Source organism: Pithys albifrons, chromosome 4 (assembly GCF_047495875.1).
Source record: "Pithys albifrons albifrons isolate INPA30051 chromosome 4, PitAlb_v1, whole genome shotgun sequence".
Lineage (NCBI taxonomy): Eukaryota > Metazoa > Chordata > Aves > Passeriformes > Thamnophilidae > Pithys > Pithys albifrons.
In genome coordinates, this window is record NC_092461.1 from 36,004,160 (window position 1) to 36,019,705 (window position 15,546).

Genomic DNA, 15,546 nt, shown 5'->3' on the forward strand with positions numbered 1-15,546 from the left:
CCAAGTGTAGTCACAGTATCTAGGAAACTTTTCATTCTGAATTACAGTAAAAGAAAACAGAATCTTTCTATGCTTCTTGGAAAAAATAAATTAGAAAATAAAACCAGTTTTATCCACAAATACTTACTTAAAAGATCATTTCATGGCACAGTGGTAGGAATTATTAACAGTGGGAGCATCAAAGTAATTAAAGCAGATACTGAGTGAAATTTGAGGTTTTCAGAGATATACAAGGGAGTTACATGGAGTTACATATATGACATAACTCTTCACAACAACTGTACCCATCTGAAGCAGAAGGGGAAAGACAACCAAGGGAGCAAAGGAGCACCTAAATGGCACTGGATTCCTAAATTTAGGTAAGAGGATCCCACCTAGTTTATCACAGAATAGTTTTCTTGGGAAATGAAGTACACTCTACAAAGCCATGAAAATAACTATGCAGTGTATTTTTTTAAGTAAAATCTCCAAAAAATCAAGCTTTTCGATTGCCCATTAAAAGGAATTACATTGATTCAAACAGCAGTATTTTTGTTGTTGTTTGTTTCAAAGTTCTGGACAGTTATTTGGAAGCAGTGCTAAAAATCTCACAATGGAAAATTCAAAATTTAGTTTCTTTTTTTGGTCACATGGAGGCAGTGCACACACACAGGTCAGGTTGATCACTTCTGTTTTAAGTATGGTGGGACACAGAGCAGCAATGTGGCTGCCTCAGGTGAACACAAATGGAAGTTCTGGGCTAAAATTCCTCCAGTTCCTGCTCAACTCCAATTTTGATAATGCTTCATACTTTGTATTGAAAAATTGTCACTCAGATCTAGAGCTGGATCTGAGAATTCAGGTATATTTCTAGATGTGTACATGGATTATGACAATTCAAGAAAATGCTGTATTTCCTGGTGTTCTTCTACCAGCATATTCCCCTTGCACTACGTTAACTCAACCCTCTTCAGGTCTCACATGCCAAGCTGTTCACCATGAGAACATTCCCAAACACAAAGGGGTTGTTGATGCCTTCATGCAGAACCTCACTGAGTCTGCATCAAAATTAAGCAATTTGGAGGCACATCCCTATTCCCAGCCCCACATTCACAACACCTGACTCCTCACTTGGGCATGTGCTCAGCACTCAGCTGCTTCTGCTTTGCTGCAGAGAAAACCCAGCAACAAAAGGAGCACTGTAGTGACTCTCAGCAGGTTCCTGTTTGATGTCTGGGAGGTTAGGTACTGGGACACACCTCAGCATACCAGTCCAGATGCAGCCTGAATTTCCCCCCGTTTGTTCCCATTCCCTTTCCCATCACTAGTTCCTAGTTCTTTCAGTATCTTTATTTTCGACAAATTACATTGTTTCTATAGGCCTGTATGCCCTGGATTCTCTAGATTCTCTAGACCTAGACAAAAGCATCCACATGCAAAGCAAATTCCTCACAGCAGTTAGTCCCCAACACCCAGCACGGGAGTCCCACTCACAGGAGCCTTCACTCACTCTGTAGTCAGGGCAGAAGCTGCTGGGCTGAAAGTGGGGTGGTGCAGCCTATATGTGACCCTAGGTACAAGAAAGAACATGCCAGCAGACTCTATTCTGTGCATCTACCTGGATGGTGAAAGCAAGGGAAAGACCACAGGTTTCTGTGGCAGCCAGAGACAACCTGCTCCACTTCTAACCATGGAAAGACCTACCTCTCATTCCCCTCAGCTCTGCACACCACAATGCCTCTCACCATATAACCATAAATGTCACAGAAGAGGGGATATATTGTCATGGCAGTAGGGATGAAAAAGTACATACTGGTAAACCCTTCAGACCTCAATAGAAAATCTAGGGATCCAACTTCCTACATTAAGATGCTGCTGCCACAGGCACACTGAATACTTGTGCCGTATGGGAGGACTACAGAAAGCAAAAGATATGCAACTAAGAAAACAAGCATTTAAATAAATAAACAAATATGAAGCAACATGAAGGTCTTTAAAGAGCTCTAGGAAGGCTGATAGCTTTGAGGCAACATCAAGCCTGTTTTCTTCTCTCAGCACAGGGCCAGCTGTAATGACGATGTCATTCTTGGCAATGTTTGTCTAACCTGCTCTTACAGACCTCCCACACACTCCAGACAATACACTTGAATGATCTCATATCCTCTTCTCTTAACCTTAATCTTTTCTAATCTTGAAAATCACTGTTTAAGCATACAGCTTCTTGCACGTAACTTCTCTTCTTGTTCTTTTGCTAATATTCTCCGAAATCATGTTAGACGGCACTTTTTGCATGCCTTTTTTTTCCTTCGGGGCTTGTTTTTTGGGGGTTTTTTTGTTTGCTTTTTTTGTTGTTGTTGTTGTTGTTGGGGTTTTTTTGGGTTTTTTGTGGCTGAGTTACTGTAAAGCCAAGGTCATTTCTTACACATTTCCCATCCATCTGCTGAGGAACAGCAACACCTAATATCACTTCTGTGTGAAACTGCCAGCTTCCCTCATCCACTTTACTCTTCAGATCTGCCCCTTGTGTACCTTCTGCTGATACTTTCAGTTTATTGAAGCCCACTTTCACTTTATTGAAGTTTGTAATCTTTTTTCTCTCCTATGGGTCACTTATTCTATCTATTTATCTCATAATCAGCTCTCCTCTAGGTTTTGTTTCACCATTACATTTTCTCTTCAAACATTCATGGTTATGTTCCAGCCTAGAATACCCTCTGTCTAAATGCCTTTTTCCCATTTATGAACTTAAAGCTATGGCCATATATTCTAATAGCCTGCTAAATAGTCAGCAGCCTTTCTGACCATCAATCTGTGTGGCTGTGCTCATGATCCTTTCACTTTTAATCATTCCCAGAGTAATGATTTTCAACAATTTCTGACATTCATAAGCTAATCAGATTCCCCCTCATGTTCTGAACCTCTAAACATGTGAACATATCCTTGGTACATGAAACATTACCTAACTTTTTTTTCCTCTTCTTGAATAAAAACATTCCAGTCACATGAAACTAAGCATTTGTTATAGCAGGCAGGAAGAAATCTTTCTGCCTCATGGTAGCTCATGTGACTGTAATCATTGTAAAATTAAGGCTCAGACATCAATTTGTCACGAAAAGCTCTGATAGGAGATGATTCATTCCTGACCCTCTAGACAGGATACCACGTGCTATCCTTTCAAACGAGTCACTCTAGGGGATATGCCAAAAGTGACCCCTTTACCTCATGCTTTTCATGTAGATGCTCACATTGCTGGTCTCTAAATCCAGCTGCGCACCTATCCTTCCTTCATCTCCATCCCACTACAGAGCCTCCTTCTGTTGCAGAATCATCTGCTTGCATACCTGGAGACTTTCAAATGATGGTTAGTCTTTGCTCTTGGCTGCAGCCAACTCAAAGAGCAAGAATTCAGATGTCATTTCTCATACAGCCAACTGTCCTGAGAACAAAGACAGCTACAAGGGAATGAAAGATGATGCACAGAGGAGCTGATGACATACAGCCAGGTATCTAATGAGATCAATCTCAACCACTGCTCAGACTGAGGGGGGCTGCCAACATATATCTAAGTCAAAAATATATGTACATCACTTACGTGCACATACTCCTATTTCGTACCTAGGTCTGTCTCCACTGTAGTCACAGTACAAGCCCCTGTGGAAATCACAGGTGTCAGCCTCTGTGCAGCTCTCCCCACGCTGCCTGGCACACGTCTTGCAGCAGTCACAGCCGTCCGTGACCAGGCTGATGCCTATGGAGCACCGAGGTGGGGACTTGGGGCACTCGCATGGCCATTTGCAGTACTGAGTCCGTGTGTAGGTTTCTGCGGTGGCTGGTACAGTGGGGGTCATGGTGATGATGGAGGTCTGGGCAATGGCCTGCAAACAAAGAAACACAGCTTGGAGACTGTTACAGAGAAATGGGGGCTGCAAGTGCAGTGATGTTTAGTCCTCAGTTAAAATCCCCTCAGGTCTAATGGGACTGCAAGAAAACCAAATAAATGTCAGAACCATTAAAAGGGAGTGGTCACTGCTCTCTTGTAAACCTCTTCAGATGCCTTCAGGCCTCAGGTGACGGCAAATGATCTGTGACTGGGGCCATCATCCAAACAGCATAGCCTCAGTTTGCTGGCCCTCAGCCCTTTCTAGACCTCTCTCTACTAAATGGAGGTCTGTCACCATGTAAGAATATGCCAAACCCACTCTGATACATGAGAAGGCATGAGATGTGCCCAGTCTTTGTCACCCTGTGGTGCTTAGCTCTGGCAGAGGATGGTGCTACCTCATAGCTGTTGTCACTGTTGGTTGAGAGGAGGCTCTAGAGCCTCTTGGAAACTTGAAGACTTCTTTTACACAGCAGTCACTGCCCTTCAGGTCACCAAGGAAGATAAAGGTTTTGTGTTGCAGTGCAAAAGTACATGTGGCCCAGTTTTGCCTCACTTTCCTAAGGTTTATCCATATTTTTGTGAGTCTTGCAATGAAATACAGGATCCCACAAATCCACAAGGGGACTGGGAACAGCCCTGCAAGCCCACAATCCTCACAAATGCCCAGTCATGAACTTCTATGTTGTGAGGGATTGGAAACCCACTGACTTAGCCTCTCCATCATGGACCTCCAAATGCAATACCCCTAATACCATAACAACTGCTGTCTTATGATGTCATAGCCCTTTGTCTTGAATAGACATGAGCTTTGAGAAAGGAAAAGATATCTTCTGTAACCAAAATCTGGATAACTGGCTGTGATTGTCATATTGTACTAGTTCAATCACCTCTGTTTGAAAAAGGTTTTGCTTGTCTTCATCCCTATAACACAGCATACAGGCAGTTCATCTCCCTGACAGAGTCCCACTCCTAAGCAATGAAGCTGTACTATGGCTAAAACATATAAAAAAATTTAAAAATATCATGAATTTTTAAAAAAGTAATATATATATATATATATATATATACTCTAAGCTCTCTGAAAACCACCCTTACCCATCCTTCATAGTGTTCAGACTACCATATTCAGCAGAAATGTTTTCTGAGTCATGAGGATGCTAGGTCTGTCAGCAATGGGCTCTTTCAGGTTGCATGCTGTAGTTCTCATGATGCTTCCCTGGCTCACATAAACAAACAACTAGGGTATTTCTGCAGTGATTTTCCACCTATGCTTTTTGGTGGCATATGGCACAAGCTTTTGTCCTATGTGGAGTCACTGTAGCACATCAAAGTTGGACAAGTGAAGCTTCATAACCTTAGTGTTTTTTCCATTAGCCATGCACAAATATTTGCCAACATGGTGAGAAAGTAAGGAAAACGTTTATGGGGAGGATACTGACAAGTTTCCATTTCCTGATCTCCATTTCCTTGGCATATAAGTAAAAAAAAACCCCAAAACACAAAAACAAACAAACAAACAAAAAAAAAAACAAACAAAAAACCCCCCAAAAACCCAAACAAAAAAAAACACAACCAGCCTGTAAGTTAATTAAAAATCTGATCACCAGATAAAACATCTGATCAAAGTGGAATAGGGATTTTGTATAACACAGCAATGCAACTCCAGTAGACACATCCAGATTACTACTAGTGAGATCATGAAGTACTGGGATACTTTAGTTCATAGCAAAATCCACAGATGGTAAAGGCCCACTGTCTTCTGTGCTCTCCAGTCCTTGCAAAGCAAATTCTGGATGGCATTTAAGAGCACCAGCCACACTTGTGGTGCAGGAAAGATACAAATCAGCCCAGTCACAAAGCAAAGATGAGACTTTTCTATGAGGGGCACTGCACAGAAAACCTGAGCTGTACATGGTGGTCAAGCAGAGCATAGCAGCTCAGGCATAGAAACAAACGGGGTTATTTATGCGTCAGAACATGGCATTGCCTGGGTACACGTGGTCTAGAAGCCCTTCCTAGTGACAAGGTGTGAGGGCTGCAAAGAATAAGTGTGTAACCGTAGAAAGTTCAGACAAGGAAAGTCAGGCTCTAGAAATTGCTGAGAAAATTCCATCCATTGCTAGCTTCCTTGTACTGTACTAGATATCCCCAGTGTTTTGTCTTCTTTGCAATTTCAGATGTCTCAAATAAAGTCTTTCCAACAACTTCTCATGAAGAAAATGCCTCAACTCAAGACTTTGTGAGGACAATCATCCCCAAGAATTGTGATCCCACAGTCAATGAGCTATCTATCAGGATGCCTCTGCAAAAGACCCTTTACTGTCATCTACAGCTTCTTTGTTAGCAGGCTCAGATTTTATTAAAGTATATTTCTAAACCTGCTACTGCTTTATCTGAAGGTGCAATTAAGCATCTTAGTATTTGGTTACCCTATATTTAGAACACTAAATTCTGAATACATTGCCAAACAGACAATGTGTTTACTCTGGGCATAATTCCCAGTTCCATTAAGGCCCCCTTTACAAACAGTTGGCCTTAAAGTTGGCTTAAAAACACCTTTCAACTAATGTTTAAACTAAAACATACCAATATAATTTACTCCCACTTTAAGGCTCACTGATGCTACCAAAGTTGTTAAAAGAGAAACATTCAGATCAATGAAAAGCCCCGGCCTTTTAATACTAGGATTTTTCATTTCACTCACAATCGTTTGAGTAGGTGCAACAATCTGCCACTTGAGAAGAGAGGCCTCCTTAAATGCAATAAACCTATTTACTTTGTCACTGATCATTAAAAATAGTGCTTAATAATCAAATCCAGATACACAGATGAAAGTCACACAGCTATTTAAAAAGCCCATTGCCATGGCCCAACCCTGTAGTCCCTTTTTTCTATTGTCAACATGAGGAAGCAAACAGCTTCTACCCGATGGAGATACGAAAGTGTCTGTGAACCAACACACATAGCAAAGAGGAACCTGCTACTCCTATGGTGTAGTTAATATGTGAAGGACTGATGCTCAATTCTTGTAAAGGACTGACTGCATAGCTGGGAGACATTTGGTGGCTTGTGGTAGACTGGGACTTAGAGTAAATTATTTAATAGCCTTTCCTCTAAGTTTAAAGCCTGAGCTGGCCAACAAAGCCTTTCCAGTGTTACTGTAGTGACTACCTGTTGTAGTTCTTGGACATGCTGGGTACAATGTCCAGTGGTATGGCTGAGTAAGCCACTGGGAGGACACAGTGTAGGCTACATAAGCTTCTTCAAATAAACAGTGTGGACAGGCATCAAAATAATGTGACTGCTGTGTTTTACAATAGGAAAGGCATAAAGTGACGGAAGCTACAGCATGTCCCAGGCTTCATCACCACCCAACCAAAATGTTTGGAAACTGTTGTCCAATGAACACTTTAACAAGTGAACAACCTGTACAGCTTCCAGGACCTCCTCCTTTCCCCTCCTAAGTCCCTCAGAACTTTACTATGGAAGAAACAATTCTGTAGAATTATCAAATTTTTGGTTTTCCCATTTCCATGGCCAGCTGTCATCACTGGAACATCTAAGTCCCTTTGGAAGAGTCATTCTGCCCTATTCCTTCAATGTTCCACAATATTTTGGGATATAGATTTACTTATTAATAAGTAAGTTGGTTAAGACATCATGATCAATGCTTTCCACAAGTGCTATCAAAAGGAAATCACACTGTAAAGACCTTCATCAATGGCCATCCTTAACCAGAAAAAAATGTCAAACAAAAAAAAAGACCAGCTCGTGCAAATTAAGGTTTCAAGAATCATGCATTTAGGGGGAATAAAATATACAGGATGACAATATTTTGTGTAAGAAACCCAAAATAAGAGCAAAGAGAAAATTAGCAAGAAATCTCACTGGTGAGGATTTGTCAAGTTTATAATAAAATGTCAGAAAGATAAAAGAATGTGCCTGGTAGGAAATTAATTTTTCAGGTACTAGTAATTAACCGGTTTTATTTAATTATTATTCAGTCTTTGAGACTGCAGATTAATTATCTTAGATGCCAAGGAGAAAATATTCCACCAGAAGTTATTAATGAGTTTGAATTTTGCTGCTTTTGGAGGTACAAGCCCATTTTCATTAAAACAAGATGAAGCCTTTCTCACCCTGCCATGCCTGATAACTCTCTATTAAAGTCACTCCTGATTTATGCTTGGCAAGCTACAAAATTACTTTCTTTTTGCATCTGTAGAGCAGATTGCTAGTGCAACAATTTCCAACTATTTTCCGTGTTCATGTTCTAGAGGGGAAAATAAAAAATTACCCACTATGTGCCATAGCCACAAACACAATATTTTTAATAGCCATGAGTTTTGCTATCCAAGTTTAAAGATACAAAATGGATAGCAGCATTTTTGCAGCACCTTTTAGGTACTGGTAAAGTATATTTTCAATTTGTTGAAAAATTGTAAGTATGTTTTAGTTTCAAAGATTGAAAAGACCAAGCTACAATGTTGAAATTAGTGCACACAGCCCAAAACTGCAAGCCAGGCACAGGTATTGCAGCACTTTTACGTAGTGCATAAGAAGCCTCAACCTTTGCTTTAGAGCAGCAAAGCCCTAGATGCATCATAATGTATTTCTTTGCTTCCAGTTTTTACAGATGTTTAAAAATACACTAGAATATTGATTTCACTGTTTCAGTGCTTCAGGATCTTACTGTTAAACCTTTTTCTTTCAAGTATTTTTCTCATTAGGATTGGCTGGGTTAAGGGAGGGAGAAGATACCCATATTCTTTCCCTCCAGTTTATTGATGGAAAGAAGTTCAGAAAGGACAGTGACTTCTAAATTTGATTCCTCTAGCTATTGACAGAGCTCGGAAACTATTCCATAGTACCAGAACCTTAGTGCTTTATCACCTTCTATAGTTTTCTCTTTGGTGGTAATTTGGTCTCAAATATGGACTTTTTAGTTCACTCTGAGCTGCTCAAGCTGTGTTTTACAGGGCATATGCCATTGGGTGGACTACATTTAACTTCCCACAGTAGAGTACATGAAAGGAACATTTTTAACCTACATTCCTGATACTGCCATTCTGAGCAAACGCCAGATGTCATTGTTGGAGGGATACAACGTGATCTGGATTATCCCGTTCTCTATCTCTGACATATTCACAAGTGAAAAAGTTCAGTGAGGAAATTTTATTAAACCATCCTCTTTACTACTGTGTGATTAAATCAGCCCATTTGCAGACTGACCCAAACCGGTGGGAGTTCGTGCACTCGGTCTCACAGCATCAGCCTGTCACTGTTTAGATAACTCCAGATTTTGCAGTTTGACTATCCTAAACATGAACATTGAACTTAAAAACACAATTTTAAGTTGACACCTTGGGATGCATCTCCCAGGAAAGGGCCGAGCACTTGTACATACAACACATATGCTTTCCCCTGGTTCCACCTACTGGCTGAACTATTGAGACAGCACAAGCAGAAATGCCTGTAGAGCCAACTCCAGTTCCATGAATGGCATTAAACGTTCCCAGAATTATTTTAAAAGGCACCACAGGAGACTGACATGAACATTCCTGGAGCTGCAAACACTAACCTGACATAGAATATTCCTAGGGGAATACAATGTCTGGAACTAAATAAAAAAAGTATAAAAGGAAAGAACAAAACAAAATATAAATAATCTATTAAATAAAGCCACATACCCTTTCATCCCTTAGTTGTATATCTGAGCAAGCATAGAGATTACTCAGTTTCATCCCAGAACTTACAGAGTTAAAAACTCATAATGTGTGTCAGAGAGATGGGCACGTTGGCAACGAAGAGCAGGTCCTGGCTTATGTCAGTGGGCTTAAATCAGACCCTCAGGATAGAATTTTGTTCTTAATTTTGGTCAGTTGAAACTTCTATGCTGAATATTGCATTATTATTATACTCAAAACAGATGGGTCAACAGGGAGCCAGTTCTTACAGTGAGATCAGTGGTAATCACAGTACCATCAGGACTTCCTCACTGTTACACTCTTGCTACAAATCCCTAAGTCCCCATGAATGCTCATAAACTGTCACAAGCTAATACTAGTGACAAGGGAGTTTGCATTAGGGCAGAGATATAAATCAGATTCTGCAAGACACGTCATGGTCAGAGGAAAACATGTTTATTCAGGGCTCAGCCTTTCCAGAGCATTCATGAGGTTCTAGATACCTAATTAAAATTGATCCCAGACATGAAGTCTCCAGAAAAGATTGTGAAATAACAGACTCTGAATCCAGAAAATATAAGACAGTTTAAAAGACGTCTGGTGCCAGCTGGATTTATTCATGCTTTGTATGGTAGGTTGAGCAGAAAGGAAGGTTCTACATGAATCAAAACACTCAATAGCCTAAGAAAATAAAATATCTACAGTGAGTCAACTGTTATATTTCGGTAGATCCATGAATGATGAGCAATCAGCTTCCCATAACTTTATTTTGGGAAATGTATCTGTGGGAATAATTAAGACAGATGTTTGGAATAGTCTCTTCTAATTCAGTTTAGACGATTACAGAGTAAAGATTACATACATTTATCTCTTTGCCAAAAAATTGCTTATACTGGCAAACTCAGTGTGGCCTCACATTTTCTTCATATTTTTCCATGGAGTGTGCAGAGGGACAAAACTTCCCTTTTAGAAAGCAATCTGATGCTTTTTAAGTGTTGTCCTAGTAGAAGTAGCACTTGTTTAGAACAGGGTGACATAAAAATGTTTGGGCATCATTAACAAATTGACACTGTCACCACAGACTCCACAAATTAGGGTATTAAATAGCACAGTTTCTGTGTTCTAAGAACATTTTAATGTCTCATGCTGCAAGTGTTTGATTTGTGCAGCTTATGAGCTCATCCCACGAAACAAGCTTGAACTGGAGTTTGCAAAGTAGCAAGGAACATCTGGAGGAGCAACGAGAAATGTGTCCAGATGGAACAAGCAGACAGACTTCACTTTTAGGATAGGGAAAGTGCATGGGAACCATCCAAGGTCATAGAGTTACCAATGATCCTAAAACGGTACAAGATATTAACATATCAGCCATGAGCTGGGTAACAGAAGTGTAGGTTCCAACCACCAGACAAGGGCAGACTGCTTTGGCAGAGGTTTTACTTTGCAAATTGTTCCACATTTGTTTATCTCCTATTTTTCGGTCATGGCCTTGAAATCAAAAGGAAGATGCTTTTTGTCCTCTTACCCTCTTGTGGAAACTCTGTTCCAGGCAAAAAATAGTACAGAAAAAGTATCAAGCTGTACTTATTTGTTTGGCTTGTTGGTTCCCAACACCCCACCCCCTCTCCACCCCCCATGGCAAGGATAGCACAGATTTCATGGCAATTTTCAACATCATCTTGGTTTTCATGATTTTTCCTAACAAAAATAGAAATCTTCATTTTCAAGTATAAAAAATTTTCTGTTTCTGTTCCAAAGCAGAGAATTTTGACTTATAAAAACTTTTCATTTTGAAATTCCATTGTTATTTAAGTTCTGAAGTCTGAAACAGTTTGCTTGATCTAATATCTACTCTTCCTTAGAGCTGCTGCTGAACTTTATTTTCCAACTGTCAAAGTTTCTTCCTCCTTGAAATCCATACTAGGGGCTAGTTATTTGCTTTCATTTTGCAAGCATTAAATAGTTTGTTTAGATGGAATATTGAAAAAATCTGTTCTTGGTGAGATATCCGTAGATTAATTTATTTCCTGGACTACAGTTCTGAACCCTCACTTTAAATAGTGAGTGAGCTGGACTTGGTTAGTTTGGCAAAGAGATAAACAGGTGACCTACTGTAAGCCCACTCTCTCTAGGGGTAGTAAAGGGTATACTAATGAGCAGCAGCCACAAAAACAGAGTTGGGGAGGTTCAGTCTGACCATCAGGAAGGCAAGTTCTTTACTAGAAGAGAAATGTATCACTGGGACATCATTCAGGGAGGCACTGAATTCTCCATCATCCTCTGTTGTATAAAGACCTCCAGAAGGCACAGACAATCAGAATTCCTGACAGCCTGTGAATGCACACCTTGCCAAAACCACACATGGAATATGCTCATAAGCCCAAAATACTAACAAAATGTCTTCATCAGTTCAGTCCTGCATTGTGCCACCTAAAGTCTGGGTCTGGCTCAGGGAATAAACACTAATCTATTTGTTAAATGGCACATTTAATGCAATTAAAAGAATTCTGTTGTTCAAGTCCATCCTCTCCTATCATGAGCACAGCCAAAAAAGCTATTTTGCAGCAAATACTTACTTTATCTGATAACAGGAAACCTACCAGAAATCAGGTTTTGTAGCTGGAAGATTTCAAGATAACAGAAGGAAAGAGAAGCTGCTGCTGCTGCTACTATTTTAATGGCCCCTTTGGAACACATGGCGTGCATGGTTTCATCCAAAAAAACATAGCTGCCATTTAAAATAGTGTTGTATCATTATATCAAAGCCACCTCAAGACTCTCAATGAAAGCTGAGCAGTCTTTTCGTTGCTACATCCCTGTGGTTAAGTAAAAAACAGATGGAGTCTGCAACTGTTTGAATAAACAGCTGCACTTCCAGATACAAAGTCCCATCATGAGAAGATATTTTTGTGTCAAGCATGGCATATTTTGGTAACTGTAGCTTATAGTATTTTATGGGATCTGTTAGGCCAAGAATGCAAATGGCAGGCATATAGGTCAGTGATATCCTTAGGGCAAGAGAAGATGCCAGACTTCTGCATACTCTAGAAGGACCTGACACTAATTGAAAGGCTGATTGCAGAACATTGTGATCCTGCTTGAAATTATATATGTTATCTTACCCTTTGCCAGGCAAAATCATGGCAAATGTTTCTTGTAGCATCTGCAGTGAGTTAGCTCTGTGTGCACTAAGACCTGTAAAGCAGCATTTGTGCGCTTGAAGCACAGGCATCCACATCAATATCTGCCACACCCTGTTCATCTGATCTGGGTATGGTCTGGTCATACTTCTATGAGGGAAGCAGTTTTCTTCATAGTGCCATGGAGTCCAAATGTTCTATCAGAATCTGACTAGTGCCTGAGGCTGTTTCTAGATAACCAAATCAGGAAAATGCTGAAACCCAGAGTGAAAAAGTGATATAATCAGATTAGATCTTACACTGAGCAGGAGGAAAGAATAATGACAATAGTGTAATTCTAAGTACCAGCAATGCCAAACCCTTTCCACATCATTGTTGTGTTGTGCTTGCAGGACAAATCTTGCACCCTGATCTCTACCATAGCTCAGCTCAGCTTCTGATACTTTCACATCTGTATTGTGAAAAATTCAACTGATGTGACCTACAATGAGACCCTCTAGGAAAAAAGTAGATTAACTTCCAAAGACCAAATGGACTAGTATTTAAATTAAGGAAGGGAAAAAGGAGTTGAAGATGATGGGATACATCCAGACAGCAAGAGGTTGGACTGATGTTCTGAACAAGCACCAGACATGTAGAAAGCTCTGTAAACAGGACTGTGGTAGTGCTAAAACATATGGGAAGCAGATTAGGATTGTCATCATACTGAGAGTGCAGAGGCAAAAGAGACTCACATAGTCACAAGACAAACCACAAAAACTCACTGTGAGATAAAGTCATATGACATGGTTAAGGTAAGGTGAGGGATGAACCATGAACATGACATAACTGGAATGCCTATGTTGTCACAAAGGAGAAAAAGGAATTGAACACCTTCTATCTGTTCTCCCATCAAGCTCTATGGGCATCTAATCACTTTGACAGCAGGACAGTGTCATGGCCTATGCCACTTATTCCAATGGTTAAGTTTTCTGTCTTTGCTATTACATAAGTTGTAGAAGGCTGGAAGACAAGAAGCTAATGTGTGTATCTCAAACACTGACAGCCAAATAGCTGTGGGGCCAATTGCTGGTAACAACACATTGTGAGAAGAACAGGATGTGGCTGGAGAAGTGGCCATACACAGGTTAGGGACAGCAGTTTTCTGGGATAAACGGCCTTGCTCTGTCTCCTGGAGATAAGTACAACATAGTAAAACACAGACACAGGAATGAGGTCAAGAAGTAGGCATAGACTGTAAGCCCTCTGACCCATTTCCAGAAAGATCTAGAAGAGCAGACTGTACATGACAACTAATTAGCACAGAAAGTAATAAACTTATCTCCATGGCAGGAAAAACTTATCTATAAAACAGGACCTCCATGAAGTCCAGGCATGTATTTCCTCCAGGGTGCTGGACACCCCATCAGCTGGATCAACAGGACTGGTGATCTCTTTCTTTCTCTCTCTCTCCCCTTCTTTAATCCACTTCTCTCTCTTTCTCTCTCTCTCTCTTCCCTTTCACCCTTTCCCTTTATCCAAAACCCACTGCCATGTGCTTATACTGAGAGAACAGGGGCTAACTTATACCAATTTCCAGGGCAAGTGTGTCATTTACTAATTAAAATTTGTAAACTTTTGTGGACTTTCTGACTTTTGTCTTTCCTTTGACCATGAGCATATACAGATCTTGGGTGCTCCCTTCTCCTTAAGGGTGGGATGCCACATAAGTCCCTTCTGCCTCTCTTTCAAAATCTTAGACAGTATTCCCATGAAATTTCTCTTGAGTGTTATAAACTGATTCACACAAATAGACACATATCCAAAGAAGCTTAAGTTCAGGGAGCTACAGGGAAGTATAAAATTATACACAGCACAGAGAAGATGCTGCTTTAAATCATATCCTCGAGGAACTGAAGTATTAAATTCCCTGGAGAGACATTATTTTCCTAATCTGTTTTCTTTCTAAAGCTGATATCAAGCTCTTAGCCATATCACAGGTTACCAATGTCAAACAATTTCCTCTTAAAATGCCCCAGTAGATTTAATTATGTATTTTGTCATTGTACTCTAGAAAGTGCCAAAAAGATTCTCAAAACAGAAATCTGAAGTCCTTTGCAGCAGTAATATCTGATGTCTAAAAAGAGTAGCAAGCAGATGAAGGCTAGGCACATGACTCTGAGCACTTTTCCTTCTGGCTTAAAAGGCAAAATCCACAAAACAAGAACACAGAAACATGCAGAAATAGACTGCAGACTTCTAAATAAAACCAGTAAATTCAATAGAAATGTAACTGCATTGGTTCAGTTGTACAGGACATGGTTGGAAGGGAGTCTGCACCCATGCACACCAGGTAAGCAGCAAGTCAGAAAAATGGTGACCTGTAGTCTAGAGAAAGGATGAATTGCTGTAAGCTCATATTAGAAGTGAAACTGAGATCATCACAAACAATCTTGCCAATTTTATGGTGAGATCATATAGCAGAAGCGTGGTGATTCGCTAGAGGCCTCCTTTTCCCAAGCTTTGCTGAGCTTATCTGCCTAAATCCCTGAAACAAGCCCAGCCTGTCTGAAGAAATTTGTTAGCTTAACATGTGGAGCAGAGACATTGCTTGCCAGAACATGTACACAATGACCCTTCTCAACCATGATATTGGAGACCATTAGGCCTAAAGCTGTGAGGATGGAAAAGAAAGGTAAACAAATCTGTAATTTGTTAACTTTTGCAGATCATAATTGAAACACTGAGGTAGATCAGAGCACAGGTTTTGTAAGCAGAAGGGGGGAGACTGTAAATCAAGGATACTCATTGTACCAGATGTACCAGATACGGGACACTCCTGAGTTTTGCATGAACTGTTGCAAGAGACAAGGCTGCA

The 15,546-nt window shown here is 40.3% G+C and overlaps 1 protein-coding gene across 1 annotated transcript in view; it reads right to left on the reverse strand.

Annotated features, from left to right (window-relative positions):
- CCN4 (cellular communication network factor 4) overlaps positions 1-15,546 on the reverse strand; it is a 35,052-nt gene that overhangs the window by 3,774 nt on the left and 15,732 nt on the right. The window contains exon 2 of the mRNA XM_071553033.1: positions 3,572-3,854. Coding sequence (XP_071409134.1) covers positions 3,572-3,854 — 283 coding nt within the window. The remainder of the gene's footprint in view (positions 1-3,571; positions 3,855-15,546) is intronic.